At 52.0% G+C, this 27,981-nt stretch overlaps 1 protein-coding gene across 1 annotated transcript in view; it reads left to right on the forward strand.

Annotated features, from left to right (window-relative positions):
* Positions 1 to 206: 206 nt before the first annotated feature.
* The window catches only part of LOC139411760 (high affinity cAMP-specific and IBMX-insensitive 3',5'-cyclic phosphodiesterase 8A-like), a 183,310-nt gene continuing 155,535 nt past the window's right edge, over positions 207 to 27,981 (forward strand). Inside the window, exon 1 of the mRNA XM_071158488.1 lies at positions 207 to 1,513. Coding sequence (XP_071014589.1) covers positions 1,385 to 1,513 — 129 coding nt within the window. The 5' untranslated portion in view covers positions 207 to 1,384. The remainder of the gene's footprint in view (positions 1,514 to 27,981) is intronic.

The following is a 27,981-nucleotide window of genomic DNA, read 5'->3' on the forward strand; positions in this document are numbered from 1 at the left end:
AACATACTGTCATCCGGTTTGGGGTGACGTTCGGCTCAGAACCCATTCGAATAGAGGCAGTGTGTGAACGTTCTCTGGTCCATTTCAAAGTTCCCTCTGAGCGCTGGATCCGCCCAGCTGGCTGGAGACGCGCTCTGATTAGCCCGTTGAGGCTCATTTGCATTGACGTCAGTAAAGGCTGTAGGTCAATCCTTGCGGCAGCTTTTATTGGACGTGCTGCTGTCAAGCAGTGCCGAAGAATTGGAAGGGCAAACGCTCGAAAGGCAGAGAAAAATACTTAAATAATTCACCATTATGTAGCGAATTTCTGTATTTTGCGTTTATAAAGAACAATCACCCATCTTCCTTACTGAAAACCGAAACTTGGGGACGCGCAGCGGTCTGTTTTTATGCGATTGGTCTGATCCAGAGGAGGTACCTCTTCAACAGATAATTTGACAGCACTCTTCATATTTTTTTTCAGAAAGAGGAAAAAATTGCAACTCGTTTTTACCCAGTTTTCTATCTCTGTCGGGTCGTCATCAAGCTGACAGTGGATGTCTGAATGAAGATTCCACCCAAATATTTCTGTTTCGCCTAATTGGTATTTTTTTGGCAGATAAATGGCATGTTTTGTCGGACTAAATTGCATTTTGTTGCAAGGGGGAGTCTTGAGATTGGAGCGACAGTCGAGGGGAGCACCATGCAGTGTGAATATTGTAGCCTGTTGATGATGGGGTATATGAGGCTGGAACAAACTGTCGTGAGAACCGGATTGTGGCCAATGTCTTGAAATGAAGTGGCTAACCAGATAGTCAAAGAAAAACATTAGTTCAATGGAATTGGATGGTTTTGGGTGGGGAGGACGGTTTCAGCAGAAGGCTTATTGGACGAACATGGATCAAACTTCTGCTTGAATTCAACCAGAAGACTGACGTTTACTTGAAAAGAGTAAAGTTTTAAAAAAAATACATACATTCAGAAAGAGAGAGAGAGAGCAAGTGATGTACGAATCCGAGGCGGGGAAGCCGTCTCATGAAGGATAAATCGGCCCTGGAATAGAACCACAGAACAGCGGCGTTCTATAATAACGGGATTCGTGTTAGCAATAATAAAACGACGCGTGTAGAAAATCTCTCAAAATTGCTTCATGTAAAAAAAAATTTAAAAAGCAGAGAGAGGAAATCTGTTTCCTGGTTAGGGGGGGTGGGTGGGTGGGGGGGAAGGAACATCTATTATTCATGCTTAGTGTTAGAGAAACTAGAGAGAGCGTTTAGCATTACGATTTATCAAGAGGGAGAAAAAGACCCCCCAGAAGATATCAGTGGAGGGATACCGAATGACAGTCGTCCAGGTATTGGTAAAGCACTTGAGCTAGAGGGATTGTCAGAAGTGGGGTTGAAGCATGGGCTGTGCTTCAAGCATTCATATCTCCGATAGGGTGGTCTATCAAAGTGGAAAGGAATCAGACGATTCCCAGCAGACCAATGCCACTCCTGCCCCAGGACTTCTGATCAAACCCAGCACTATCAAGGTGAGACACACACAGGCCACTCTTCTTGGAGAAGAGCCACACACAGACACACACACACAGACACACACAGGCCACTCGTCTTGGAGAAGAGCCACACACACACACACACACACACACAGACACACACACACACACACACAACAGACCCACACACACACATACCCACACACACACACAGTTTCTCCTTATGTGTTATGTCTAAATGTCCCATACTTCCTTCTACAGTACCATCCAATGTATTTATGATTCGGTGATATGAGGATGTTGAAACGGGTGCTGTACGGCATTCATATGGACCATCAAACCTTATGATGTGCAGCATCAACCTCCTCTTCTGTCCGTCTTTACTTTCCGAGCAGGAGAAGTGGATTAGGCGTCAGGTCCAAATGTATGACCTCGGTGACCCACGCCCCCTCCCTCCACACAGAGCAGGTCGTAGGGGGGGTCATACAGACCGTATTGTTCAGTGTTCCATAACACTATATAGACCATAAGGCCTAGCCAGGCAGGCAGCGTGGAGGACATACATCTCCAAACAACGTCACAGTTTCCCCGGCTATTTTCTCTCATGAATAGATGGCATTTGTTTACAGCTTGTGGTTATTTCATATCCAGCCAACTCTGTGTGTGGGAGTAGTTGAAATTCAATCTAACAAGCAGTACAGAATTTGTACAGTTGCATACTGACACATGTTGGGCCTACAGTATTTAAACGTGTAATGTTTGTAAATAAAATAGCAGGATGTTATTTGAACTCTGTAAAAATTAACAGGTGGACTCCTGTCAAATGTAGGACACCTACACTTTGTGTGTGTGTGTGTGTGTGTGTTCTCCAAGAAGAGTGGTGTGTGTGTGTGTGTGTGTGTGTGTTCTCCAAGAAGAGTGGCCTGTGTGTGTGTGCGCATAGTGCTTGGCAGTACTGTAGTTGTGTAAATGAAGATACAGTGAACATTACCGTGGTTTAATTGAATATTCCCTGTAGTCATCATTGGATCATTGTGTTCATTCACATTAATGCATGTGGACGTGGCTGTTTGGGGCTGTTAGTGTAGAATGTATTCACTCTGACATTCATGTTGTTTACTACGCGTCCAGGATGGTAAAAGCCACGTCATCAGTCTGTTGGGCCATAAAACCAACAAACGGTGACATGTCATCTAATGTGGTACTGATTGAAATCTAGCAGGACTTTTCTGTCCACACACAGTTTGATCTGGGCATAGAGTACATCCAAGTCACAATGTTGATACAGACATGTCAATTAATGTGATCGAAATCACGTCATGGACTTTAATCACGTCACAATGTCATCCTTTATCTAGGATATAGTACAGTATGTAGGCCTGTCCAATCACAGCAGTATGTAGGCCTGTCCAATCACAGCAGTATGTAGGCCTGTCCAACCACAGCAGTATGTAGACCTGTCCAATCACAGCAGGTGTAGAGGCAGTATGTAGGCCTGTCCAATCACAGCAGGTGTAGAGGCAGTATGTAGGCCTGTCCAACCACAGCAGTATGTAGGCCTGTCCAACCACAGCAGGTGTAGAGGCAGTATGTAGGCCTGTCCAACCACAGCAGTATGTAGGCCTGTCCAATCACAGCAGGTGTAGAGGCAGTATGTAGGCCTGTCCAACCACAGCAGGTGTAGAGGCAGTATGTAGGACTGTCCAATCACAGCAGGTGTAGAGGCAGTATGTAGGCCTGTCCAACCACAGCAGGTGTAGAGGCAGTATGTAGGCCTGTCCAATCACAGCAGGTGTAGAGGCAGTATGTAGGCCTGTCCAACCACAGCAGGTGTAGAGGCAGTATGTAGGCCTGTCCAACCACAGCAGTATGTAGGCCTGTCCAATCACAGCAGGTGTAGAGGCAGTATGTAGGCCTGTCCAACCACAGCAAGTGTAGAGGCAGTATGTAGGCCTGTCCAACCACAGCAGTATGTAGGCCTGTCCAATCACAGCAGGTGTAGAGGCAGTATGTAGGCCTGTCCAACCACAGCAGTATGTAGGCCTGTCCAATCACAGCAGGTGTAGAGGCAGTATGTAGGCCTGTCCAATCACAGCAGTATGTAGGCCTGTCCAATCACAGCCGGTATAGAGGTAGTATGTAGGCCTGTCCAATCACAGCAGGTGTAGAGGCAGTATGTAGGCCTGTCCAATCACAGCAGGTGTAGAGGCAGTATGTAGGCCTGTCCAACCACAGCAGTATGTAGAACTGTCCAACTACAGCAGTATGTAGGACTGTCCAACCACAGCAGGTGTAGAGGCAGTATGTAGGCCTGTCCAACCACAGCAGTATGTAGGCCTGTCCAACCACAGCAGGTGTAGAGGCAGTATGTAGGCCTGTCCAACCACAGCAGTATGTAGGCCTGTCCAACCACAGCAGTATGTAGGCCTGTCCAACCACAGCAGGTGTAGAGGCAGTATGTAGGCCTGTCCAACCACAGCAGTATGTAGGCCTGTCCAACCACAGCAGTATGTAGGCCTGTCCAACCACAGCAGGTGTAGAGGCAGTATGTAGGCCTGTCCAACCACAGCAGGTGTGGAGGCAGTATGTGTGGGGGCAGTATGTGTGGGGGCAGTATGTGTGGAGGCAGTATGTGTGGAGGCAGTATGTAGACATGTCCAACCACAGCAGGTGTGGAGGCAGTATGTGTGGAGGCAATATGTGTGGGGGCAATATGTGTGGAGGCAGTATGTGTGGAGGCAGTATGTCCAACCACAGCAGGTGTCGAGGCAGTATGTGTGGAGGCAGCATGTGTGGAGGCAGCATGTGTGGAGGCAGCATGTGTGGAGGCAGCATGTGTGGAGGCAGCATGTGTAGAGGCAGCATGTGTAGAGGCAGCATGTGTAGAGGCAGCATGTGTAGAGGCAGCATGTGTAGAGGCAGCATGTGTAGAGGCAGCATGTGTAGAGGCAGCAGGTGTAGAGGCAGCAGATTTAGAGGCAGTCACAGTTAAAACATCAACACCAGAGGAGTTCAGCACAAGCACCTTTAATCACCCAGAACGTAGAATATTGTGGGATGACCAGTGGATATACAGTACAAATATACAGTGATAGTATATCGTGGGATGACCAGTGGATATACAGTACAAATATACAGTGATAGTATATCGTGGGATGACCAGTGGATATACAGTATAAATATACAGTGATAGTATATCGTGGGATGACCAGTGGATATACAGTATAAATATACAGTGATAGTATATCGTGGGATGACCAGTGGGTATACAGTACAAATATACAGTGATAGTATATTGTGGGATGACCAGTGGATATACAGTATAAATATACAGTGATAGTATATCGTGGGATGACCAGTGGATATACAGTACAAATATACAGTGATAGTATATCGTGGGATGACCAGTGGATATACAGTACAAATATACAGTGATAGTATATTGTGGGATGACCAGCAACCCAAACACCGCGGCTGCTTCACCGGGCGCCAAGCAGCCAAATCTCGGGACATGGAATAGACCTACCTAGATCCTGGGCACAATGTTAATACAGGCAACAATCTAGTACTGGGCAGTACTTATGGAGGCCTGACCTAGTACTGGGCAGTACTTATGGAGGCCTGACCTAGTACTGGGCAGTACTTATGGAGGCCTGACCTAGTACTGGGCAATACTTATGGAGGCCTGACCTAGTACTGGGCAGTACTTATGGAGGCCTGACCTAGTACTGGGCAGTACTTATGGAAGCCTGACCTAGTACTGGGCAGTACTTATGGAGGCCTAACCTAGTACTGGGACGTACGTAGGGAGGCCTGACCTAGTACCGGGATGTACGTAGGGAGGCCTGACCTAGTACCGGGCAGTACGTAGGGAGGCCTGACCTGGTACCGGGCAGTACGTAGGGAGGCCTGACCTAGTACTGGGCAGTACGTAGGGAGGCCTGACCTAGTACTGGGCAGTACGTAGGGAGGCCTGACCTAGTACTGGGCAGTACGTAGGGAGGCCTGACCTAGTACTGGGCAGTACTTATGGAGGCCTAACCTAGTACTGGGACGTACGTAGGGAGGCCTGACCTAGTACTGGGATGTACGTAGGGAGGCCTGACCTAGTACCGGGCAGTACGTAGGGAGGCCTGACCTAGTACTGGGCAGTACGTGTGGAGGCCTGACCTGGTACCGGGCAGTACGTAGGGAGGTCCGACCTGGTACCGGGCAGTACGTAGGGAGGCCCGACCTGGTACCGGGCAGTTCGTGTGGAGGCCCGACCTGGTACTGGGCAGTACGTGTGGAGGCCCGACCTGGTACTGGGCAGTACGTGTGGAGGCCCGACCTGGTACTGGGCAGTACGTGTGGAGGCCCGACCTGGTACTGGGCAGTACGTGTGGAGGCCCGACCTGGTACTGGGCAGTACGTGTGGAGGCCTGACCTGGTACTGGGACGTACGTAGGGAGGCCTGACCTAGTACTGGGCAGTACGTAGGGAGGCCTTACCTAGTACCGGGACGTACGTAGGGAGGCCTGACCTAGTACTGGGCAGTACTTATGGAGGCCTGACCTAGTACTGGGCAGTACGTATGGAGGCCTGACCTAGTACTGGGCAGTACGTATGGAGGCCTGACCTAGTCCTGGGCAGTACGTATGGAGGCCTGACCTAGTACTGGGCAGTATGTAGGGAGGCCTGACCTAATACTGGGCAGTACGTAGGGAGGCCTGACCTAGTACTGGGCAGTACGTAGGGAGGCCTGACCTAGTACTGGGAAGTACGTAGGGAGGCCTGACCTAGTACTAGGCAGTACGTAGGGAGGCCTGACCTAGTACTGGGCAGTATGTAGGGAGGCCTGACCTAGTACTGGGCAGTATGTAGGGAGGCCTGACCTAGTACTGGGCAGTACGTAGGGAGGCCTGACCTAGTACTGGGCAGTACGTAGGGAGGCCTGACCTAGTACTGGGCAGTACGTAGGGAGGCCTGACCTAGTACTGGGCAGTACTTAGGGAGGCCTGACCTAGTACTGGGCAGTACTTATGGAGGCCTAACCTAGTACTGGGACGTACGTAGGGAGGCCTGACCTAGTACTGGGACGTACGTAGGGAGGCCTGACCTAGTACTGGGACGTACGTAGGGAGGCCTGACCTAGTACCGGGACGTACGTAGGGAGGCCTGACCTAGTACCGGGCAGTACGTAGGGAGGCCTGACCTAGTACCGGGCAGTACGTGTGGAGGCCTGACCTGGTACCGGGCAGTACGTAGGGAGGCCCGACCTGGTACCGGGCAGTACGTAGGGAGGCCCGACCTGGTACCGGGCAGTTCGTGTGGAGGCCCGACCTGGTACCGGGCAGTACGTGTGGAAGCCCGACCTGGTACCGGGCAGTACGTGTGGAGGCCCGACCTGGTACTGGGCAGTACGTGTGGAGGCCCGACCTGGTACTGGGACGTACGTAGGGAGGCCTGACCTAGTACTGGGCAGTACGTAGGGAGGCCTGACCTAGTACTGGGCAGTACGTAGGGAGGCCTGACCTAGTACTGGGCAGTACGTAGGGAGGCCTGACCTGGTACTGGGACGTACGCAGGGAGGCCTGACCTAGTACTGGGCAGTACGTAGGGAGGCCTTACCTAGTACCGGGACGTACGTAGGGAGGCCTGACCTAGTACTGGGCAGTTCGTATGGAGGCCTGACCTAGTACTGCGCAGTACTTATGGAGGCCTGACCTAGTACTGGGCAGTACTTATGGAGGCCTGACCTAGTACTGGGCAGTACGTATGGAGGCCTGACCTAGTCCTGGGCAGTACGTATGGAGGCCTGACCTAGTACTGGGCAGTATGTAGGGAGGCCTGACCTAATACTGGGCAGTACGTAGGGAGGCCTGACCTAGTACTGGGCAGTACGTAGGGAGGCCTGACCTAGTACTGGGCAGTACGTAGGGAGGCCTGACCTAGTACTGGGCAGTACGTAGGGAGGCCTGACCTAGTACTAGGCAGTACGTAGGGAGGCCTGACCTAGTACTGGGCAGTATGTAGGGAGGCCTGACCTAGTACTGGGCAGTATGTAGGGAGGCCTGACCTAGTACTGGGCAGTACGTAGGGAGGCCTGACCTAGTACTGGGCAGTACGTAGGGAGGCCTGACCTAGTACTGGGCAGTACGTAGGGAGGCCTGACCTAGTACTGGGCAGTACTTATGGAGGCCTGACCTAGTACTGGGACGTACGTAGGGAGGCCTGACCTAGTACTGGGACGTACGTAGGGAGGCCTGACCTAGTACTGGGACGTACGTAGGGAGGCCTGACCTAGTACTGGGCAGTACGTAGGGAGGCCTGACCTAGTACTGGGCAGTACGTGTGGAGGCCTGACCTGGTACCGGGCAGTACGTAGGGAGGCCCGACCTGGTTCCGGGCAGTACGTAGGGAGGCCCGACCTGGTACCGGGCAGTTCGTGTGGAGGCCCGACCTGGTACCGGGCAGTACGTGTGGAAGCCCGACCTGGTACTGGGCAGTACGTGTGGAGGCCCGACCTGGTACTGGGCAGTACGTGTGGAGGCCTGACCTGGTACTGGGACGTACGTAGGGAGGCCTGACCTAGTACTGGGCAGTACGTAGGGAGGCCTGACCTAGTACCGGGACGTACGTAGGGAGGCCCGACCTAGTACCGGGACGTACGTAGGGAGGCCCGACCTAGTACTGGGACGTACGTAGGGAGGCCCGACCTGGTACTGGGACGTACGTATGGAGGCCCGACCTGGTACTGGGACGTACGTAGGGAGGCCCGACCTGGTACTGGGCAGTACGTAGGGAGGTCCGACCTGGTACTGGGCAGTACGTGTGGAGGCCCGACCTGGTACTGGGCAGTATGTGTGGAGGCCCGACCTGGTACTGGGCAGTACGTAGGGAGGCCCGACCTGGTACCGGGCAGTACGTAGGGAGGCCCGACCTGGTACCGGGCAGTTCGTGTGGAGGCCCGACCTGGTACCGGGCAGTACGTGTGGAAGCCCGACCTGGTACCGGGCAGTACGTGTGGAGGCCCGACCTGGTACTGGGCAGTACGTGTGGAGGCCCGACCTGGTACTGGGACGTACGTAGGGAGGCCTGACCTAGTACTGGGCAGTACGTAGGGAGGCCTGACCTAGTACTGGGCAGTACGTAGGGAGGCCTGACCTAGTACTGGGCAGTACGTAGGGAGGCCTGACCTGGTACTGGGACGTACGTAGGGAGGCCTGACCTAGTACTGGGCAGTACGTAGGGAGGCCTTACCTAGTACCGGGACGTACGTAGGGAGGCCTGACCTAGTACTGGGCAGTTCGTATGGAGGCCTGACCTAGTACTGCGCAGTACTTATGGAGGCCTGACCTAGTACTGGGCAGTACTTATGGAGGCCTGACCTAGTACTGGGCAGTACGTATGGAGGCCTGACCTAGTCCTGGGCAGTACGTATGGAGGCCTGACCTAGTACTGGGCAGTATGTAGGGAGGCCTGACCTAATACTGGGCAGTACGTAGGGAGGCCTGACCTAGTACTGGGCAGTACGTAGGGAGGCCTGACCTAGTACTGGGCAGTACGTAGGGAGGCCTGACCTAGTACTGGGCAGTACGTAGGGAGGCCTGACCTAGTACTAGGCAGTACGTAGGGAGGCCTGACCTAGTACTGGGCAGTATGTAGGGAGGCCTGACCTAGTACTGGGCAGTATGTAGGGAGGCCTGACCTAGTACTGGGCAGTACGTAGGGAGGCCTGACCTAGTACTGGGCAGTACGTAGGGAGGCCTGACCTAGTACTGGGCAGTACGTAGGGAGGCCTGACCTAGTACTGGGCAGTACTTATGGAGGCCTGACCTAGTACTGGGACGTACGTAGGGAGGCCTGACCTAGTACTGGGACGTACGTAGGGAGGCCTGACCTAGTACTGGGACGTACGTAGGGAGGCCTGACCTAGTACTGGGCAGTACGTAGGGAGGCCTGACCTAGTACTGGGCAGTACGTGTGGAGGCCTGACCTGGTACCGGGCAGTACGTAGGGAGGCCCGACCTGGTTCCGGGCAGTACGTAGGGAGGCCCGACCTGGTACCGGGCAGTTCGTGTGGAGGCCCGACCTGGTACCGGGCAGTACGTGTGGAAGCCCGACCTGGTACTGGGCAGTACGTGTGGAGGCCCGACCTGGTACTGGGCAGTACGTGTGGAGGCCTGACCTGGTACTGGGACGTACGTAGGGAGGCCTGACCTAGTACTGGGCAGTACGTAGGGAGGCCTGACCTAGTACCGGGACGTACGTAGGGAGGCCCGACCTAGTACCGGGACGTACGTAGGGAGGCCCGACCTAGTACTGGGACGTACGTAGGGAGGCCCGACCTGGTACTGGGACGTACGTATGGAGGCCCGACCTGGTACTGGGACGTACGTAGGGAGGCCCGACCTGGTACTGGGCAGTACGTAGGGAGGTCCGACCTGGTACTGGGCAGTACGTGTGGAGGCCCGACCTGGTACTGGGCAGTATGTGTGGAGGCCCGACCTGGTACTGGGCAGTACGTAGGGAGGCCCGACCTGGTACTGGGCAGTACGTAGGGAGGCCCGACCTGGTACTGGGACGTACGTAGGGAGGCCCGACCTGGTACTGGGCCGTACGTAGGGAGGCCCGACCTGGTACTGGGCCGTACGTAGGGAGGCCCGACCTGGTACTGGGCCGTACGTAGGGAGGCCCGACCTGGTACTGGGCCGTACGTAGGGAGGCCCGACCTGGTACTGGGCCGTACGTAGGGAGGCCCGACCTGGTACTGGGCCGTACGTAGGGAGGCCCGACCTGGTACTGGGCCGTACGTAGGGAGGCCCGACCTGGTACTGGGCCGTACGTAGGGAGGCCCGACCTGGTACTGGGCCGTACGTAGGGAGGCCCGACCTGGTACTGGGACGTACGTAGGCAGGCCCGACCTGGTACTGGGAGGTACGTAGGGAGGCCCGACCTGGTACTGGGACGTACGTAGGGAGGCCCGACCTGGTACTGGGCAGTACGTGTGGAGGGCCGACCTGGTACTGGGCAGTACGTGTGGAGGGCCGACCTGGTACTGGGCAGTACGTGTGGAGGCCCGACCTGGTACTGGGCAGTACGTGTGGAGGCCCGACCTGGTACTGGGCAGTACGTGGGGAGGCCCGACCTGGTACTGGGCAGTACGTGTGGAGGCCCGACCTGGTACTGGGCAGTACGTGTGGAGGCCCGACCTGGTACTGGGCAGTACGTGTGGAGGCCCGACCTGGTACTGGGCAGTACGTGTGGAGGCCCGACCTGGTACTGGGCAGTACGTGTGGAGGCCCGACCTGGTACGGGAACGTACGTAGGGAGGCCCGACCTGGTACCGGGCAGTACGTAGGGAGGCCTGACCTAGTACCGGGACGTACGTAGGGAGGCCTGACCTAGTACCGGGCAGTACGTAGGGAGGCCTGACCTAGCACTGGGCGATACTTAGTACTGGGGACACAACCACAGCAGCAGACGTACAGACAGTTTTAACACCAGAGAATAATGGCATTGATTCATATTTAATTATTTAATTTAGCCTTTATTGAACTAGGCAAGTCAGGTAAGAACAAATTCTTATTTACAATGACGGCCTACATCGACCAAACCCGGACGTCACTGGGCCATTTCAGGCGGTCCCATGTGCTCTGCACATGAACATGAACACAGCAGTTGGAACGTAGCGAATGGCATCAACCATATGGAAACCATGTGTTCTGATGTGTTTGATACCATTCCACTTATTCCGCTCCAGTCATTACCACGAGCCTGTCCTCCCTGATTAAGGTGCCACCAACCCTCCCGTGGGACACAGTGTGCTACTTTATACATCTTCTTTGTGATCGTTCAGAGGACCTGAAGTGCACCATGCCCCAGGCACAACTCTCCCTGCCTGCCTCTCTAGCCCTCCTAACCAGGCCTGGGTCCTGTTCATTAGTGCGCACCGTAGCTAAACGCTTTGCAACTGAACGGAAAATGAAGTGTTTCATTGGAAAACTTCCGTCCTTCCCTGATTCAGTCTGTTGTCTTATGCTTGGGGACTAGTGAAGAAGAACCAGGTCATCAGACCAGACAGCAGAACCACCCAGTCAGACAGCAGAACCACCCAGTCAGACAGCAGAACCACCCAGTCAGACAGCAGAACCACCCAGTCAGACAGCAGAACCACCCAGTCAGACAGCAGAACCACCCAGTCAGACCAGACAGCAGAACCACCCAGTCAGACCAGACAGCAGAACCACCCAGTCAGACCAGACAGCAGAACCACCCCAGTCAGACCAGACAGCAGAACCACCCCAGTCAGACCAGACAGCAGAACCACCCAGTCAGACCAGACAGCAGAACCACCCAGTCAGACCAGACAGCAGAACCACCCAGTCAGACCAGACAGCAGAACCACCCAGTCAGACCAGACAGCAGAACCACCCAGTCAGACCAGACAGCAGAACCACCCCAGTCAGACCAGACAGCAGAACCACCCAGTCAGACAGCAGAACCACCCCAGTCAGACAGCAGAACCACCCAGTCAGACAGCAGAACCACCCAGTCAGACAGCAGAACCACCCAGTCAGACAGCAGAACCACCCAGTCAGACAGCAGAACTACCCAGTCAGACCAGACAGCAGAACCACCCAGTCAGACAGCAGAACCACCCCAGTCAGACCAGACGGCAGAACCACCCAGTCAGACCAGACGGCAGAACCACCCCAGTCAGACCAGACGGCAGAACCACCCCAGTCAGACCAGACGGCAGAACCACCCCAGTCAGACGGCAGAACCACCCCAGTCAGACGGCAGAACCACCCCAGTCAGACGGCAGAACCACCCCAGTCAGACCAGGCGGCAGAACCACCCCAGTCAGGCGGCAGAACCACCCCAGTCAGACGGCAGAACCACCCCAGTCAGACCAGGCGGCAGAACCACCCCAGTCAGACCAGACGGCAGAACCACCCAGTCAGACCAGACGGCAGAACCACCCCAGTCAGACCAGACGGCAGAACCACCCCAGTCAGACGGCAGAACCACCCCAGTCAGACCAGGCGGCAGAACCACCCCAGTCAGACCAGACGGCAGAACCACCCCAGTCAGACGGCAGAACCACCCCAGTCAGACCAGACGGCAGAACCACCCCAGTCAGACCAGGCGGCAGAACCACCCCAGTCCAGGGAGGCGGCCCCTGTGACGTCCAGGCGTATTCTTGCATTACGCAGCCGTTGTAATATTTAAAGGGATTTTTGCAGTTTTAATCCTCATTTCTACTGACCCAGAGTCAGATTAACTCATGGATACTCATGGAAGTTGAAGGTAGTTTCTGGAGCCATTGCTAACTAGTGTTAGCACAATGACTGGAAGTCTACAGGAACAGCTAGCATGCTAGCTTTTTAAAAATGTTTTTTTTTGCCAAAATGTCGTACTATCCCTTTAACTGTGGGGCTTCCCGTGTACACTTCTGACTGCTTCTAGGAACTTTGTGTTTTAAAGAAGCAGGGTGCACAGGGCTCACAGGCGTCAAAACACCGTGCACTAAGCGTGATCACGTAGTTAACAATGAATGTATTGATCTGTACACTATCAAGTGCCTTTAGCCTAAGGTAGGACTCGTCCCAACATGAAAGGCTTGTAGGTTCTCTGTAGGCACAGAGCACAGTCATGAGTCGGGTCTGGAGTGTTTCCTGCAGGTCTCACATGGTCAGGAGGGAGAAACTCCGGAGGGGGCCCTGTAGACATTGTGACTTGTGAGCAGCTGACAGAGGAACTTGTTAGGCTATGTTGGGGCCTAGGAGCGTAAACTCCTCCCCAGTCATGGGTTCAGTCCTACATGGCACCCGATGTAGTGCACTACTTTTGACCAGAGCACTATGGGGCCTTGTCAAAAGTAGTGCACTAAATAGGGAATAGGGTGCCTGTTGGGACACGGGTATGATTTGAACCGCTGAGGTGAATGATAAGCAGTATAGCTCTGAATCCTTTTGTGGTTCTCGGTACGTGCCAGGCCTCTCCTTTTTCCCTTTAAAGGCCCACTCCTGAATTAAAAAAAAAAAACCTACCAACAACAACAACAAAAAGCCACTTGGCTAGCTGTAAAGCTGGGTGATGATCAGCGATTAAAGGCCTATATTCTGTCCAGTTGCACAGTGTTGGTCTCTCTCTCTCTGTCTTTCCTTGAACCTGTTCTATCAGGGCTCAAAACTGCGACCAAAACACTTGCATTTGTGACCCCATGACTTGACAGTGCAACACCAATTTTTTAAAAATGTGTTGCTTGGGTGAAACTTTGTTTTCTCTCTGGTCTCTGGTTCACATTTGAGCTTTTTAAATGTTTTATTATCAAGATGTATTCAAACAGCAATGGGTATTTGTTGGGCTGTTGGGGGGGGTACTGGAGGAACGGAGTTGGGCTGTTGGGGGGGGTACTGGAGGAACAGAGTTGGGCTGTTGGGGGGGGGGGGGGGTACTGGAGGAACGGAGTTGGGCTGTTGGGGGGGTACTGGAGGAACGGAGTTGGGCTGTTGGGGGGGGGGTACTGGAGGAACGGAGTTGGGCTGTTGGGGGGGGTACTGGAGGAACGGAGTTGGGCTGTTGGGGGGGTACTGGAGGAACGGAGTTGGGCTGTTGGGGGGGTACTGGAGGAACGAAGTTGGGCTGTTGGGGGGGTACTGGAGGAACGGAGTTGGGCTGTTGGGGGGGGGGGGGGGCTACTGGAGGAACGGAGTTGGGCTGTTGGGGGGGTACTGGAGGAACGGAGTTGGGCTGTTGGGGGGGGGGGGTACTGGAGGAACGGAGTTGGGCTGTTGGGGGGGTACTGGAGGAACGGAGTTGGGCTGTTGGGGGGGGGGGTACTGGAGGAACGGAGTTGGGCTGTTGGGGGGGGGTACTGGAGGAACGGAGTTGGGCTGTTGGGGGGGGGGTACTGGAGGAACGGAGTTGGGCTGTTGGGGGGGGGTACTGGAGGAACGGAGTTGGGCTGTTGGGGGGGTACTGGAGGAACGGAGTTGGGCTGTTGGGGGGGGGGTACTGGAGGAACGGAGTTGGGCTGTTGGGGGGGGGTACTGGAGGAACGGAGTTGGGCTGTTGGGGGGGGGGGTACTGGAGGAACGGAGTTGGGCTGTTGGGGGGGGTACTGGAGGAACGGAGTTGGGCTGTTGGGGGGGGGTACTGGAGGAACGGAGTTGGGCTGTTGGGGGGGTACTGGAGGAACGGAGTTGGGCTGTTGGGGGGGGGGGGGGGGTACTGGAGGAACGGAGTTGGGCTGTTGGGGGGGTACTGGAGGAACGGAGTTGGGCTGTTGGGGGGGGGGTACTGGAGGAACGGAGTTGGGCTGTTGGGGGGGGGTACTGGAGGAACGGAGTTGGGCTGTTGGGGGGGGGGTACTGGAGGAACGGAGTTGGGCTGTTGGGGGGGGGTACTGGAGGAACGGAGTTGGGCTGTTGGGGGGGGGTACTGGAGGAACGGAGTTGGGCTGTTGGGGGGGGGTACTGGAGGAACGGAGTTGGGCTGTTGGGGGGGGGTACTGGAGGAACGGAGTTGGGCTGTTGGGGGGGTACTGGAGGAACGGAGTTGGGCTGTTGGGGGGGTACTGGAGGAACGGAGTTGGGCTGTTGGGGGGGTACTGGAGGAACGGAGTTGGGCTGTTGGGGGGGTACTGGAGGAACGGAGTTGGGCTGTTGGGGGGGTACTGGAGGAACGGAGTTGGGCTGTTGGGGGGGTACTGGAGGAACGGAGTTGGGCTGTTGGGGGGGTACTGGAGGAACGGAGTTGGGCTGTTGGGGGGGTACTGGAGGAACGGAGTTGGGCTGTTGGGGGGGGTACTGGAGGAACGGAGTTGGGCTGTTGGGGGGGGGTACTGGAGGAACGGAGTTGGGCTGTTGGGGGGGTACTGGAGGAACGGAGTTGGGCTGTTGGGGGGGGTACTGGAGGAACGGAGTTGGGCTGTTGGGGGGGGGTACTGGAGGAACGGAGTTGGGCTGTTGGGGGGGTACTGGAGGAACGAAGTTGGGCTGTTGGGGGGGGGGACTGGAGGAACGAAGTTGGGCTGTTGGGGGGGGGGTACTGGAGGAACGGAGTTGGGCTGTTGGGGGGGGGTACTGGAGGAACGGAGTTGGGCTGTTGGGGGGGTACTGGAGGAACGGAGTTGGGCTGTTGGGGGGGGTACTGGAGGAACGGAGTTGGGCTGTTGGGGGGGTACTGGAGGAACGGAGTTGGGCTGTTGGGGGGGTACTGGAGGAACGGAGTTGGGCTGTTGGGGGGGTACTGGAGGAACGGAGTTGGGCTGTTGGGGGGGGTACTGGAGGAACGGAGTTGGGCTGTTGGGGGGGGTACTGGAGGAACGGAGTTGGGCTGTTGGGGGGGTACTGGAGGAACGGAGTTGGGCTGTTGGGGGGGGTACTGGAGGAACGGAGTTGGGCTGTTGGGGGGGTACAGGAGGTACGGAGTTGGGCTGTTGGGGGGGGTACTGGAGGAACGAAGTTGGGCTGTTGGGGGGGGGGGGGGTACTGGAGGAACGGAGTTGGGCTGTTGGGGGGGTACTGGAGGAACGGAGTTGGGCTGTTGGGGGGGGTACTGGAGGAACGGAGTTGGGCTGTTGGGGGGGTACTGGAGGAACAGAGTTGGGCTGTTGGGGGGGGTACTGGAGGAACGAAGTTGGGCTGTTGGGGGGGGTACTGGAGGAACGGAGTTGGGCTGTTGGGGGGGTACTGGAGGAACGGAGTTGGGCTGTTGGGGGGGGTACTGGAGGAACGAAGTTGGGCTGTTGGGGGGGTACTGGAGGAACGAAGTTGGGCTGTTGGGGGGGGGGGACTGGAGGAACGGAGTTGGGCTGTTGGGGGGGGTACTGGAGGAACGGAGTTGGGCTGTTGGGGGAGGGTACTGGAGGAACGGAGTTGGGCTGTTGGGGGGGGTACTGGAGGAACGAAGTTGGGCTGTTGGGGGGGTACTGGAGGAACGGAGTTGGGCTGTTGGGGGGGTACTGGAGGAACGGAGTTGGGCTGTTGGGGGGGGGGGGGGTACTGGAGGAACGGAGTTGGGCTGTTGGGGGGAACTGGAGGAACGGAGTTGGGCTGTTGGGGGGGGGGGTACTGGAGGAACGGAGTTGGGCTGTTGGAGCGGGAACTGGAGGAACGGAGTTGGGCTGTGGGGGGGAACTGGAGGAACGGAGTTGGGCTGTTGGGGGGAACTGGAGGAACGGAGTTGGGCTGTTGGAGGGGGAACTGGAGGAACGGAGTTGGGCTGTTGGGGGGGGGGGTTTCGGAGGAACGGAGTTGGGCTGTGGGGGGGGGGGGGGGGGGTGGTATTCAAAAAGTTGATCCGAAGTCCTGTTTGAATCTTTTTGCGATACGTATTTCAGTCATCATGCACTGTTGTGTGAAAATTGATAAAAGCTTTCCCCCCAAAATTTGCCCAATTTTTAAATATCGACTCCAAAGTAGGCCTACAGTGCATTCGGAAATTATTCAAAAACCTTTTGACTTTTTCCGTATTTTGTTACGTTACATCCTTATTCTTAAATGGATTAGACAATAACAAAAATCTAATCAATCTACACACTACCCTGTAATAACTAAGTCAAAAAATATTTAAAAAATTGTGCAAATGTATAAAAAACAAATGTAAATAAGGTATTTCTATTTTCTAAAGTTTAGTCACATTGTTTCTGCGACCTTTATCAGAACCCCTCAGTTCTTACCTTTCTAACGGTACTACGCATGTGTTTGTAGGACTTCGTTTTGAAACTGAATTGTACTTTGTGTGGGTAATATACAATATTATGCGTCATTTAGAAAATGGCACCAGAGGGGGTCAGAGCAAGTACACCGTTTAACAGAGCAAGTACACCGTTTAACAGAGCAAGTACACCGTTTAACAGAGTAAGTACACCGTTTAACAGAGCAAGTACACCGTTTAACAGAGCAAGTACACAGTTTAACAGAGCAAGTACACAGTTTAACAGAGCAAGTACACCGTTTAACAGAGCAAGTACACCGTTTAACAGAGCAAGTACACCGTTTAACAGAGCAAGTACACCGTTTAACAGAGCAAGTACACCGTTTAATAGAGCAAGTACACTGTCCAATTTTTTGTTGTTGTTTGTTCCCAGATGTAGTCTCCTGATGTGGTTTAAGCATGGTTGTGGACTTTGAAAAACTAGAAAAGATGGATGTTCTATAAAAAAAAATGTTTTTTTAAATATATATTTTTTTAGTAAAAAGCTGAAACTAGGAACTCAGAAACTGTGAAAAATAAAACCGTGAAAAGATATTTTGCCAATAGATTAAACAGATTTTATAGGGCCCTACACCTTTAGTGACTGTTCAAAATCACTAACAATAACAAGTCCCCCCCCCCTCCCAACAATCAATGTAAATATGATATTGTCAAATTAAATTGTAATAATTTTTTTATGAAGGGTACAAATTAAAGATGGCAACATTTTAAATGATGAGTTCATCATCCGTTTTCCACTGGCAAATGTACCTGAAGATCAAGCCCAGTAAAGGAATGCTAATTTAAAAGATGGCTAGTCATTTATTAGCCTGGTTCTGGATGGAATGCAGGCACGTTATGAGACACGAGGTCATTGTTGGTGTGACCAAATCATACTGGTGCCATCAACTGAAAGAGTTGGTCTAGTCTAGAGACCTGACTAGAGTTCACATCTTCATAGTCAGTCTTGACGTCTACGATAGACCTCTTCTATAGTCCATAGATCATAATCAGCTGTAACTGTCAATAGTAAAACTAAGATTAAAACGATGTTTTAGTGAACCTGAATACAGAAACTGAATGGGGAAGTCTCTTCCATACAGGGTAGACTCCTCCTCCTCACTACGGTAGACTCCTCCTACTCACTATGGTAGACTCCTCCTCCTCCCCAGGGTAGACTCCTCCTCCTCACTACGGTAGACTCCTCCTCCTCACTACGGTAGACTCCTCCTCCTCACTACGGTAGACTCCTCCTCCTCACTACGGTAGACTCCTCCTCTTCACTACGGTAGACTCCTCCTCCTCACTACGGTAGACTCCTCCTCCTCACTACGGTAGACTCCTCCTCCTCACTACGGTAGACTCCTCCTCCTCACTACGGTCGACTCCTCCTCCTCACTACGGTCGACTCCTCCTCCTCACCAGGGTAGACTCCTCCTCCTCACTCTATAGAGAGACAGCATGTCAACCTGTAGGCCCTGCATGACCCCAATACATTAATGAACGCCAACATGTCCGGGCCAGTAGAAATTCTGGGGGGGGTGTTAGTTGTACCGTGGCGTGTTTCATATGCAGCCACGGAGTGGTGGCCCCCATAGGCTGTTCTCTGGGCTTTGATTAATGAACAACAACCTTGACTAGTTCATAAAAGGTGTCAAACTGACTGAATAAAAGTCCTACTGTCCTATAGCCTTGCCGTTCATAAATCATACCACGTAGTTATATGTCCATGGTATTGCGTTCGGACAATTAAATGAAAGATCTCCATTTTGTATTTTTGACATACAGTCCATCAGAACATCCCAGACAGGGCCGTTGACACGTCAGTAGCCGACCGAATCGCATCGGTAAGAGAGCTGTTCATTCGGCTCCCTAATTTGCATACCGGTAGTCGTTTTTTTGGGGGGCGATTTTTATCTGCAGATAAATGATGAAAGCATTTTGATGAAGAAGGTGAATCCCTCCTCGCTGCAGTAGGCAGGCTAGTGGAGCGACAGCCTCACTCTGGTCCCAAATATGGTCAAAGAAAAACAGATTGAATTGTTTGAAAGGTACTGATGTGTTATCGACAAAGATATCGATTTATAGGTCTGCTGATTTTAATCAAAGTGTCCCACAATGGAGTCGTCAACTGCTGCTTTGTGTCGTAAAGACCATGTTTAACACCTGCTTCAATCGTACCTGTATTACTGAGGAAAGGGACCATGTTTAACACCTGCTTCAATCGCACCTGTATTACTGAGGAAAGGGACCATGTTTAACACCTGCTTCAATCGTACCTGTATTACTGAGGAAAGGGACCATGTTTAACACCTGTATTACTGAGGAAAGGGACCATGTTTAACACCTGTATTACTGAGGAAAGGGACCATGTTTAACACCTGCTTCAATCGTACCTGTATTACTGAGGAAAGGGACCATGTTTAACACCTGCTTCAATCGCACCTGTATTACTGAGGAAAGGGACCATGTTTAACACCTGCTTCAATCATACCTGTATTACTGAGGAAAGGGACCATGTTTAACACCTGCTTCAATCGTACCTGTATTACTGAGGAAAGGGACCATGTTTAACACCTGCTTCAATCGCACCTGTATTATGTATTACTGAGGAAAGGGACCATGTTTAACACCTGTATTACTGAGGAAAGGGACCATGTTTAACACCTGCTTCAATCGTACCTGTATTACTGAGGAAAGGGACCATGTTTAACACCTGCTTCAATCATACCTGTATTATGTATTACTGAGGAAAGGGACCATGTTTAACACCTGCTTCAATCATACCTGTATTACTGAGGAAAGGGACCATGTTTAACACCTGCTTCAATCATACCTGTATTATGTATTACTGAGGAAAGGGACCATGTTTAACACCTGCTTCAATCGCACCTGTATTATGTATTACTGAGGAAAGGGACCATGTTTAACACCTGCTTCAATCGTACCTGTATTACTGAGGAAAGGGCCTGTTAAAAGGAAGCCTGTGGAAGGATTCTTTTAAAGGTCCATACTGTCAAATGCCGGTCCCTCCCTATGTTTTATATATTATACAACAGCTGATGAAACTAACACTGTAAACACACAACACGGATCAGTGTTATTTCCAGGTAATTTACTTCATCTTTACGGGCTACTTTTTCTATTTGCCTGCCTAGCCTATGTGCTTGTGGAAAACACTGATTAGTGACGGTCTATTTCAGAGACGTTAGCAGAGCTGTCAAGATGTCAGAGTTGGTTTGAAGTCTCTCCTCTGGCACAACAACCACTATCTTATTACACTATGACCATACCAAGAACACTGGCTCATCAATTACACAAGGTGTGTGTGTGTGTGTGTGTGTGTGTGTGTGTGTGTGTGTGTGTGTGTGTGTGTGTGTGTGTGTGTGTGTGTGTGTGTGTGTGTGTGTGTGTGTGTGTGTGTGTGTGTGTGTGTGTGTGTGTGTGTGATTTATAAATAAAAAAAACCACACAGCTCCAACGGGCTACAAATCTGTTAAACCGTCTTCTCATTAGGGCTCGGAATGACCATGGACCTCACAAACCCAGCTGTACTGTGCTGGCCTGCTTTTTCTCACCAAACCCAGCTGTACTGTGCTGGCCCGGTACTTCTCACCAAACCCAGCTGTACTGTGCTGGCCCGGTACTTCTCACCAAACCCAGCTGTACTGTGCTGGCCCGGTACTTCTCACCAAACCCAGCTGTACTGTGCTGGCCCGGTACTTCTCACCAAACCCAGCTGTACTGTGCTGGCCCGGTACTTCTCACCAAACCCAGCTGTACTGTGCTGGCTCGGTACTTCTCACCAAACCCAGCTGTACTGTGCTGGCCCGGTACTTCTCACCAAACCCAGCTGTACTGTGCTGGCCCGGTTACCCTCCACTGTATTGGCTGGAATCCTGCTGGATGGGACGATGTGGAAAGAAAACATCTGACCCAGTTCAGTACTGTTTAGGTTGGCCTTAGTGTGTGTTACTGTGTGTGTCTGTGTTGTGGGAGTGTGTACAGTTGAAGTCGGAAGTTGACATACACTTAGGTTGGAGTCATTAAAACTTGTTCTTCAACCACTCCACAAATTTCTTGGCAAGTCTACTTTGTGCATGACACAAGTAATTTTTCCAACTATTGTTTACAGACAGATTATTTCACTTATAATTCACTGTATCACAATTCCAGTGGGTCAGAAGTTTACATACACTAAGTTGACTGTGCCTTTAAACAGCTTGGAAAATACCCCCAAAATATGTCATGGCTTTAGAAGCTTCTGATTGGCTAATTGACATAATTTGAGAAAATTGGAGGTGTACCTGTGGATGTATTTCAAGGCCTACCTTCAAACTAAGTGCCTCTTTGCTTGACATCATGGGAAAATCCAAAGAAATAAGCCAAGACCTCAGAAAAAAAATTGTAGACCAAGTCTGATTCATGCTTGAGAGCCATTTCCAAAGCCTGAAGGTACCACGTTCATCTGTACAAACAATAGTATGCAAGTACAAACACCATGGGACCACTCAGCCATCATACCACTCAGGAAGGAGATGGCTTCTGTCTCCTAGAGATGAACGTACTTTGGTGTGAAAAGTGCAAATCAATCCCAGAACAACAGCAAAGGACCTTGTGAAGATGCTGGAGGAAACGGGTACAAAAGTATCTATATCCACAGTAAAACGAGTCCTATATCAACATAACTTGAAAGGCCGCTCATCAAGGAAGAAACCACTGCTCTAAAACAGCCATAAAGAAGCCAGACTACGGTTTGCAACTGCACATGGGGACAAAGATCTTACTTTTTGGAGAAATGTCCTCTGGTCTGATGAAACAACAATAGAACTGTTTGGCCATAATGACCATTGTTATGTTTGGAGGAAAAATGGGGAGGCTTGCAAGCTGAAGAACAACATCCCAACCGTGAAGCACGGGGGTGTCAGCATCATGTTGTGGGGGTGCTTTGCTGCAGGAGGGACTGGTGCACTTCCCAAAATAGATGGCATCATGAGGCAGGACATTTTTGTAGATATATTGAGCAACATCTCAAGACATCAGTCAGGAAGTTAAAGCTTGGTCGCAAATGGGTCTTCCAAATGGACAATGACCCCAAGCATACTTCCAAAGTTGTGACAAAATGGCTTAAAGACAACAAAGTCAAGGTATTGGAGTGGCCATTACAAAGCCCTGACCTCAATCCTATAGAACATTTGTTGGCAGAACTGAAAAAGCGTGTGAGAGCAAGGAGGCATACAAACCTGACTCAGTTACACCAGCTCTGTCAGGAGGAATGGGCCAAAATTCGCCCAACTTGTTGTGGGAAGCTTGTGGAAGGCTACCCGAAACATTTGACCCAAGTTAAACAATTTTAAAGGCAATGCTACCAAATACTAATTGAGTGTATGTAAACTTCTGACCCACTGGGAGTGTGATTTAAATAAAAGCTGAAATAAATCATTCTCTCTACTATTATTCTGACATTTCACATTCTTAAAATAGTTCTGATCCTAACTGACCTAAGACGGGGAATTTTTCCTAGGATTAAATGTCAGGGCTTGTGAAAAACAGAGTTTTTAAATGTATTTGGCTAAGGTGTATGTAAACTATCGACCTCAACTGTATATGTCTTATAGGTTGTGTGTGTGTGTGTGTGTGTGTGTATATATTATAGTGTGTGTGTGTGTGTGTGCATATATATTATAGGTTGTGTGTGTGTGTGTGTATATTATAGGTTTTGTGTGTGTGTGTGTGTGTGTGTGTACTATAGGTTGTGCGTGTGTGTGTATTATAGGTTGTGTGTGTGTGTGTGTATTATAGGTTGTGTGTGTGTGTGTGTGTGTGTGTACTATAGGTTGTGTGTGTGTGTGTCAAGGGCAGTCTACCATCTGGTCTGCCTGTGATAAGGCTCAAGTACAAGGTCTAGTGATAGTTGTCTTAGTCCGGGAACAGGGCGGTGGTGCATTCCTGCCTCTACACATCAGGCATAAATGGGACAGACAGCAGGATTCCAGACAGACAGCAGGGTTCTAGACAGACAGCAGGGTTCCAGGCAGACAGCAGGGTTCCGGACAGACAGCAGGGTTCCGGACAGACAGCAGGGTTCCGGACAGGCAGACAGCAGGGTTCCAGACAGACAGCAGAGTTCCAGACCGACAGCAGGGTTCCAGACAGGCAGCAGAGTTCCAGACAGACAGCAGGGTTCCGGACAGGCAGACAGCAGGGTTCCAGACAGACAGCAGAGTTCCAGACCGACAGCAGGGTTCCAGACAGGCAGCAGGGTTCCGGACAGACAGCAGGGTTCCGGACAGGCAGCAGGGTTCCGGACAGGCAGACAGCAGGGTTCCAGGCAGGCAGACAGCAGGGTTCCAGGCAGGCAGACAGCAGGCTTCCAGGCAGGCAGACAGCAGGGTTCCCGGCAGGCAGACAGCAGGCTTCCAGGCAGGCAGACAGCAAGGTTCCAGACAGCCAGCCAGCCAGCAAGGTTCCAGACAGCAGGGTTCCAGGCAGACAGGCAGCAGGGTTCCAGGCTGACAGACAGCAGGGTTCCAGGCAGGGTTCCAGGCAGACACATAGCCAGACGGGTAGGGAGGCAGACGGCCGGGAAAACTTTCAGGGTGACAGGCGGGCGGGCAGACATCAGGGTTCCAGACAGGCAGTTAGCCAGGTTTCCAGGCAGGTTCCAGGCAGGCAGGTTCCAGGCAGGCAGGCAGGGTTCCTGGCAGGCAGGCAGGGTTCCTGGCAGGCGGGCGGCAGGTTTCCTGGTAGGCGGGCGGCAGGGTTCCAGGCAGGCAGTTAGCCAGGGTTCCAGGCAGGTTTCCAGGCAGGCAGGTTTCCAGGCAGGCGGGCGGCAGGTTTCCAGGCAGGCAGTTAGCCAGGTTTCCAGGCAGGCAGGTTTCCAGGCAGGCGGGCGGCAGGTTTCCAGGCAGGCAGGGTTTTAGGTTGGGCATTGAGGGTAGAGAGAGGAGAGTTTGAGGGGGACACTGTTGGTAGCTTTTTTAGGAACTGCCTAGCCGGTCAGTGGTGTGTGTGTGTGTGTGTGTGTGTATTCTTATTTCAGAGGAGGGCAAAGCCTTGGCATGGTGAGGAATTAATACACTGTGCTGAGAGAAGGGGACTTCCACTTACTACTCATGCCAGCAGCATACCACCGTGAAGCTAACCAGGGTTGGTCCTGGTCGGTCCCTGGATGGGAGACCAGATGGAGCTGGAAATGGTGTTGGGGGGCCAGTAGGAGGCACTCTTTCTTTCTTTCTAAAAAAAATACATATATGTATATCCCAATGCCCCAGGGCAGTGATTGGGGACATTGCCCTGTGTAGGGTGCCGTCTTTCAGATGGGTTGTAAAGCAGGTGTCCTGACTCTCTGTGGCGTGTTATCCCCGGTGTACTGGCTAAATTCCCAATCTGGCCTTCATACCATCATGGTCACCTAATCATCCCCAGCTTCCAATTGGTTCATTCATCCCCTCCCCTGTAACTATTCCCCAGGCCGTTGCTGTAAATGAGAAAGTGTTCTCAGTCAACTGACCTGGTAAAACAATTGACTTTCTCAGTCAGTCTCTCTCTCTCTCTCACACACACACACACACACACACACACACACACACCACACCACAATCTCTGTTTGTGATCCTCACTGTCTGTCTTTGTAGTGGTTAGACAGACATAATGAGAGATTTGTATCCCAGGCAGTTATCTTCCATTGAACAGGGTTGATCGTTTTGTTAGCCCAATACTGTTTGTACCATGTTTTGTGCTTGTACCATGTTTTGTGCTGCTACCATGTTGTTGTGTTGCTACCATGTTGTTATGTTGTGTTGCTACCATGTTGTTGTTGTGTTGTGTTGCTACCATGTTGTGTTGCTACCATGTTGTTGTTGTGTTGTGTTGCTACCATGTTGTTATGTTGTGTTGCTACCATGTTGTTATGTTGTGTTGCTACCATGTTGTGTTGCTACCATGTTGTTATGTTGTGTTGCTACCATGTTGTGTTGCTACCATGTTGTTGCTGTGTTGTGTTGCTACCATGTTGTTGTTGTGTTGTGTTGCTACCATGTTGTTGTGTTGCTACCATGTTGTTATGTTGTGTTGCTACCATGTTGTTGTTGTGTTGTGTTGCTACCATGTTGTTATGTTGTGTTGCTACCATGTTGTTATGTTGTGTTGCTACCATGTTGTGTTGCTACCATGTTGTTGCTGTGTTGTGTTGCTACCATGTTGTTATGTTGTGTTGCTACTGTGTTGCTACTGTGTTGCTACCATGTTGTTGTGTTGCTACTGTGTTGCTACTGTGTTGCTACCATGTTGTTGTGTTGCTGTTGTGTTGCTACTGTGTTGCTACCATGTTGTGTTGCTTCCATGTTTTGTGCTGCTACCATGTTGTGTTGCTACCATGTTATGTTGTGTTGCTACCATGTTGTGCTGCTACCATGTTGTGCTGCTACCATGTTGTGCTGCTTCCATGTTGTCTTGCTACCATGTTGTGTTGTGCTGCTACCATGTTGTGTTGTCGTGTTGCTGTCTTATGTTATCTTAGGTATCTCTGTATGTTGTGTCTCTTGTTGTGATGTGTGTTTTGTCCTATATTTATATTGTATTTATGTTTAATCCCAGGACCTCGTCCCCGCAGGAGGCCTTTTGCCTTTTGGTAGGCCGTCATTGTAAATAAGAATTTGTTCCTGAACTGACTTGCCTAGTTAAATAAAGAATGAACGCCATACTTCTGTTTGTGTGTAAGTGACAGCCTATCCCACCACCACCACCACAACAACAGTAAAAGTACTGTACAAGATGTGGGCCGCATCCCAAATGGCTGGGTGCTGGTCAAAACTAGTGCACTATATAGGGAATAGGGGGCCATTCTAGGACACACACGTAATTGTATACAATGTTTGACTTGGGATGAAAGAAGTACAGGAGCTGTGTTTTTCCAAGTCGGTCCATTAGCCTTTGTTCCCCCGAAATACACACACTGACATTTATGCAGTAGAGCCCTGAAACACTGCTTATCAAGGTCATGATGAGCAGCTGATGTTTAGGCTACAGTGTGATTAGACCAAGGCTGATGTTTAGGCTACAGTGTGATTAGACCAAGGCTGATGTTTAGGCTACAGTGTGGTTAGACCAGGGCTGAGTTAGGCTACAGTGTGGTTAGACCAGGGCTGATGTTTAGGCTACAGTGTGGTTAGACCAGGGCTGATGTTTAGACTACAGTGTGGTTAGACCAGGACAGATGTTTAGGCTACAGTGTGGTTAGACCAGGGCAGATGTTTAGGCTACAGTGTGGTTAGACCAGGACAGATGTTTAGGCTACAGTGTGGTTAGACCAGGGCAGATGTTTAGGCTACAGTGTGGTTAGACCAGGGCTGATGTTTAGGCTACAGTGTGGTTAGACCAGGGCAGATGTTTAGGCTACAGTGTGGTTAGACCAGGGCAGATGTTTAGGCTACAGTGTGGTTAGACCAGGGCTGATGTTTAGGCTACAGTGTGGTTAGACCAGGACAGATGTTTAGGCTACAGTGTGGTTATACCAGGGCTGATGTTTAGGCTACAGTGTGGTTAGACCAAGGCTGATGTTTAGGCTACAGTGTGGTTAGACCAAGGCTGATGTTTAGACTACAGTGTGGTTAGACCAGGGCTGATGTTTAGACTACAGTGTGGTTAGGCCAGGGCTGGAATAAAAGCCTGCACACCCAGTAACTATGCTGGAGGATGGTTGACCACCCAGTAACTATCCTGGAGGATGGTTGACCACCCAGTAACTATCCTGGAGGATGGTTGACCACCCAGTAACTATCCTGGAGGATGGTTGACCACCCAGTAACTATCCTGGAGGATGGTTGACCACCCAGTAACTATCCTGGAGGATGGTTGACCACCCAGTAACTATCCTGGAGGATGGTTGACCACCCAGTAACTATCCTGGAGGATGGTTGATCACCCCTGAGATAAAATATTGCAACATTACAACCATACACTTTTATCAAGTTATTAATTGAATGAATTAGGGATCAAATGGATAAGGTTGGCTACTTCACAGCAAGGTGTCTAGACATGTTTCTATACTAGGCTCTAATATTCATGTTTCAGAGGAGATCTATGCACAGAAACTTATTTGCCTCCTGGCAGATCTTCCTGCCTGGGGCATCGGCTCTTTGCCTGGCCACCTGACAGATCATCCTGCCTGGGGTATCGGCTCTTTGCCTGGCCACCTGACAGATCTCCCTGCCTGGGGCATCGGCTCTTTGCCTGGCCACCTGACAGATCTTCCTGCCTGGGGCATCGGCTCTTTGCCTGGCCACCTGACAGATCTTCCTGCCTGGGGCATCGGCTCTTTGCCTGGCCACCTGACAGATCTTCCTGCCTGGGGCATCGGCTCTTTGCCTGGCCACCTGACAGATCTTCCTGCCTGGGGCATCGGCTCTTTGCCTGGCCACCTGACAGATCTTCCTGCCTGGGGCATCGGCTCTTTGCCTGGCCACCTGACAGATCTCCCTGCCTGGGGCATCGGCTCTTTGCCTGGCCACCTGACAGATCTTCCTGCCTGGGGCATCGGCTCTTTGCCTGGCCTCCTGACAGATCTCCCTGCCTGGGGCATCGGCTCTTTGCCTGGCCACCTGACAGATCTTCCTGCCTGGGGCATCGGCTCTTTGCCTGGCCACCTGACAGATCTCCCTGCCTGGGGCATCGGCTCTTTGCCTGGCCTCCTGACAGATCTTCCTGCCTGGGGCATCGGCTCTTTGCCTGGCCTCCTGACAGATCTCCCTGCCTGGGGCATCGGCTCTTTGCCTGGCCTCCTGACAGATCTCCCTGCCTGGGGCATCGGCTCT

The sequence above is a fragment of the Oncorhynchus clarkii genome, chromosome 6 (assembly GCF_045791955.1).
Source record: "Oncorhynchus clarkii lewisi isolate Uvic-CL-2024 chromosome 6, UVic_Ocla_1.0, whole genome shotgun sequence".
Taxonomy (NCBI): domain Eukaryota; kingdom Metazoa; phylum Chordata; class Actinopteri; order Salmoniformes; family Salmonidae; genus Oncorhynchus; species Oncorhynchus clarkii.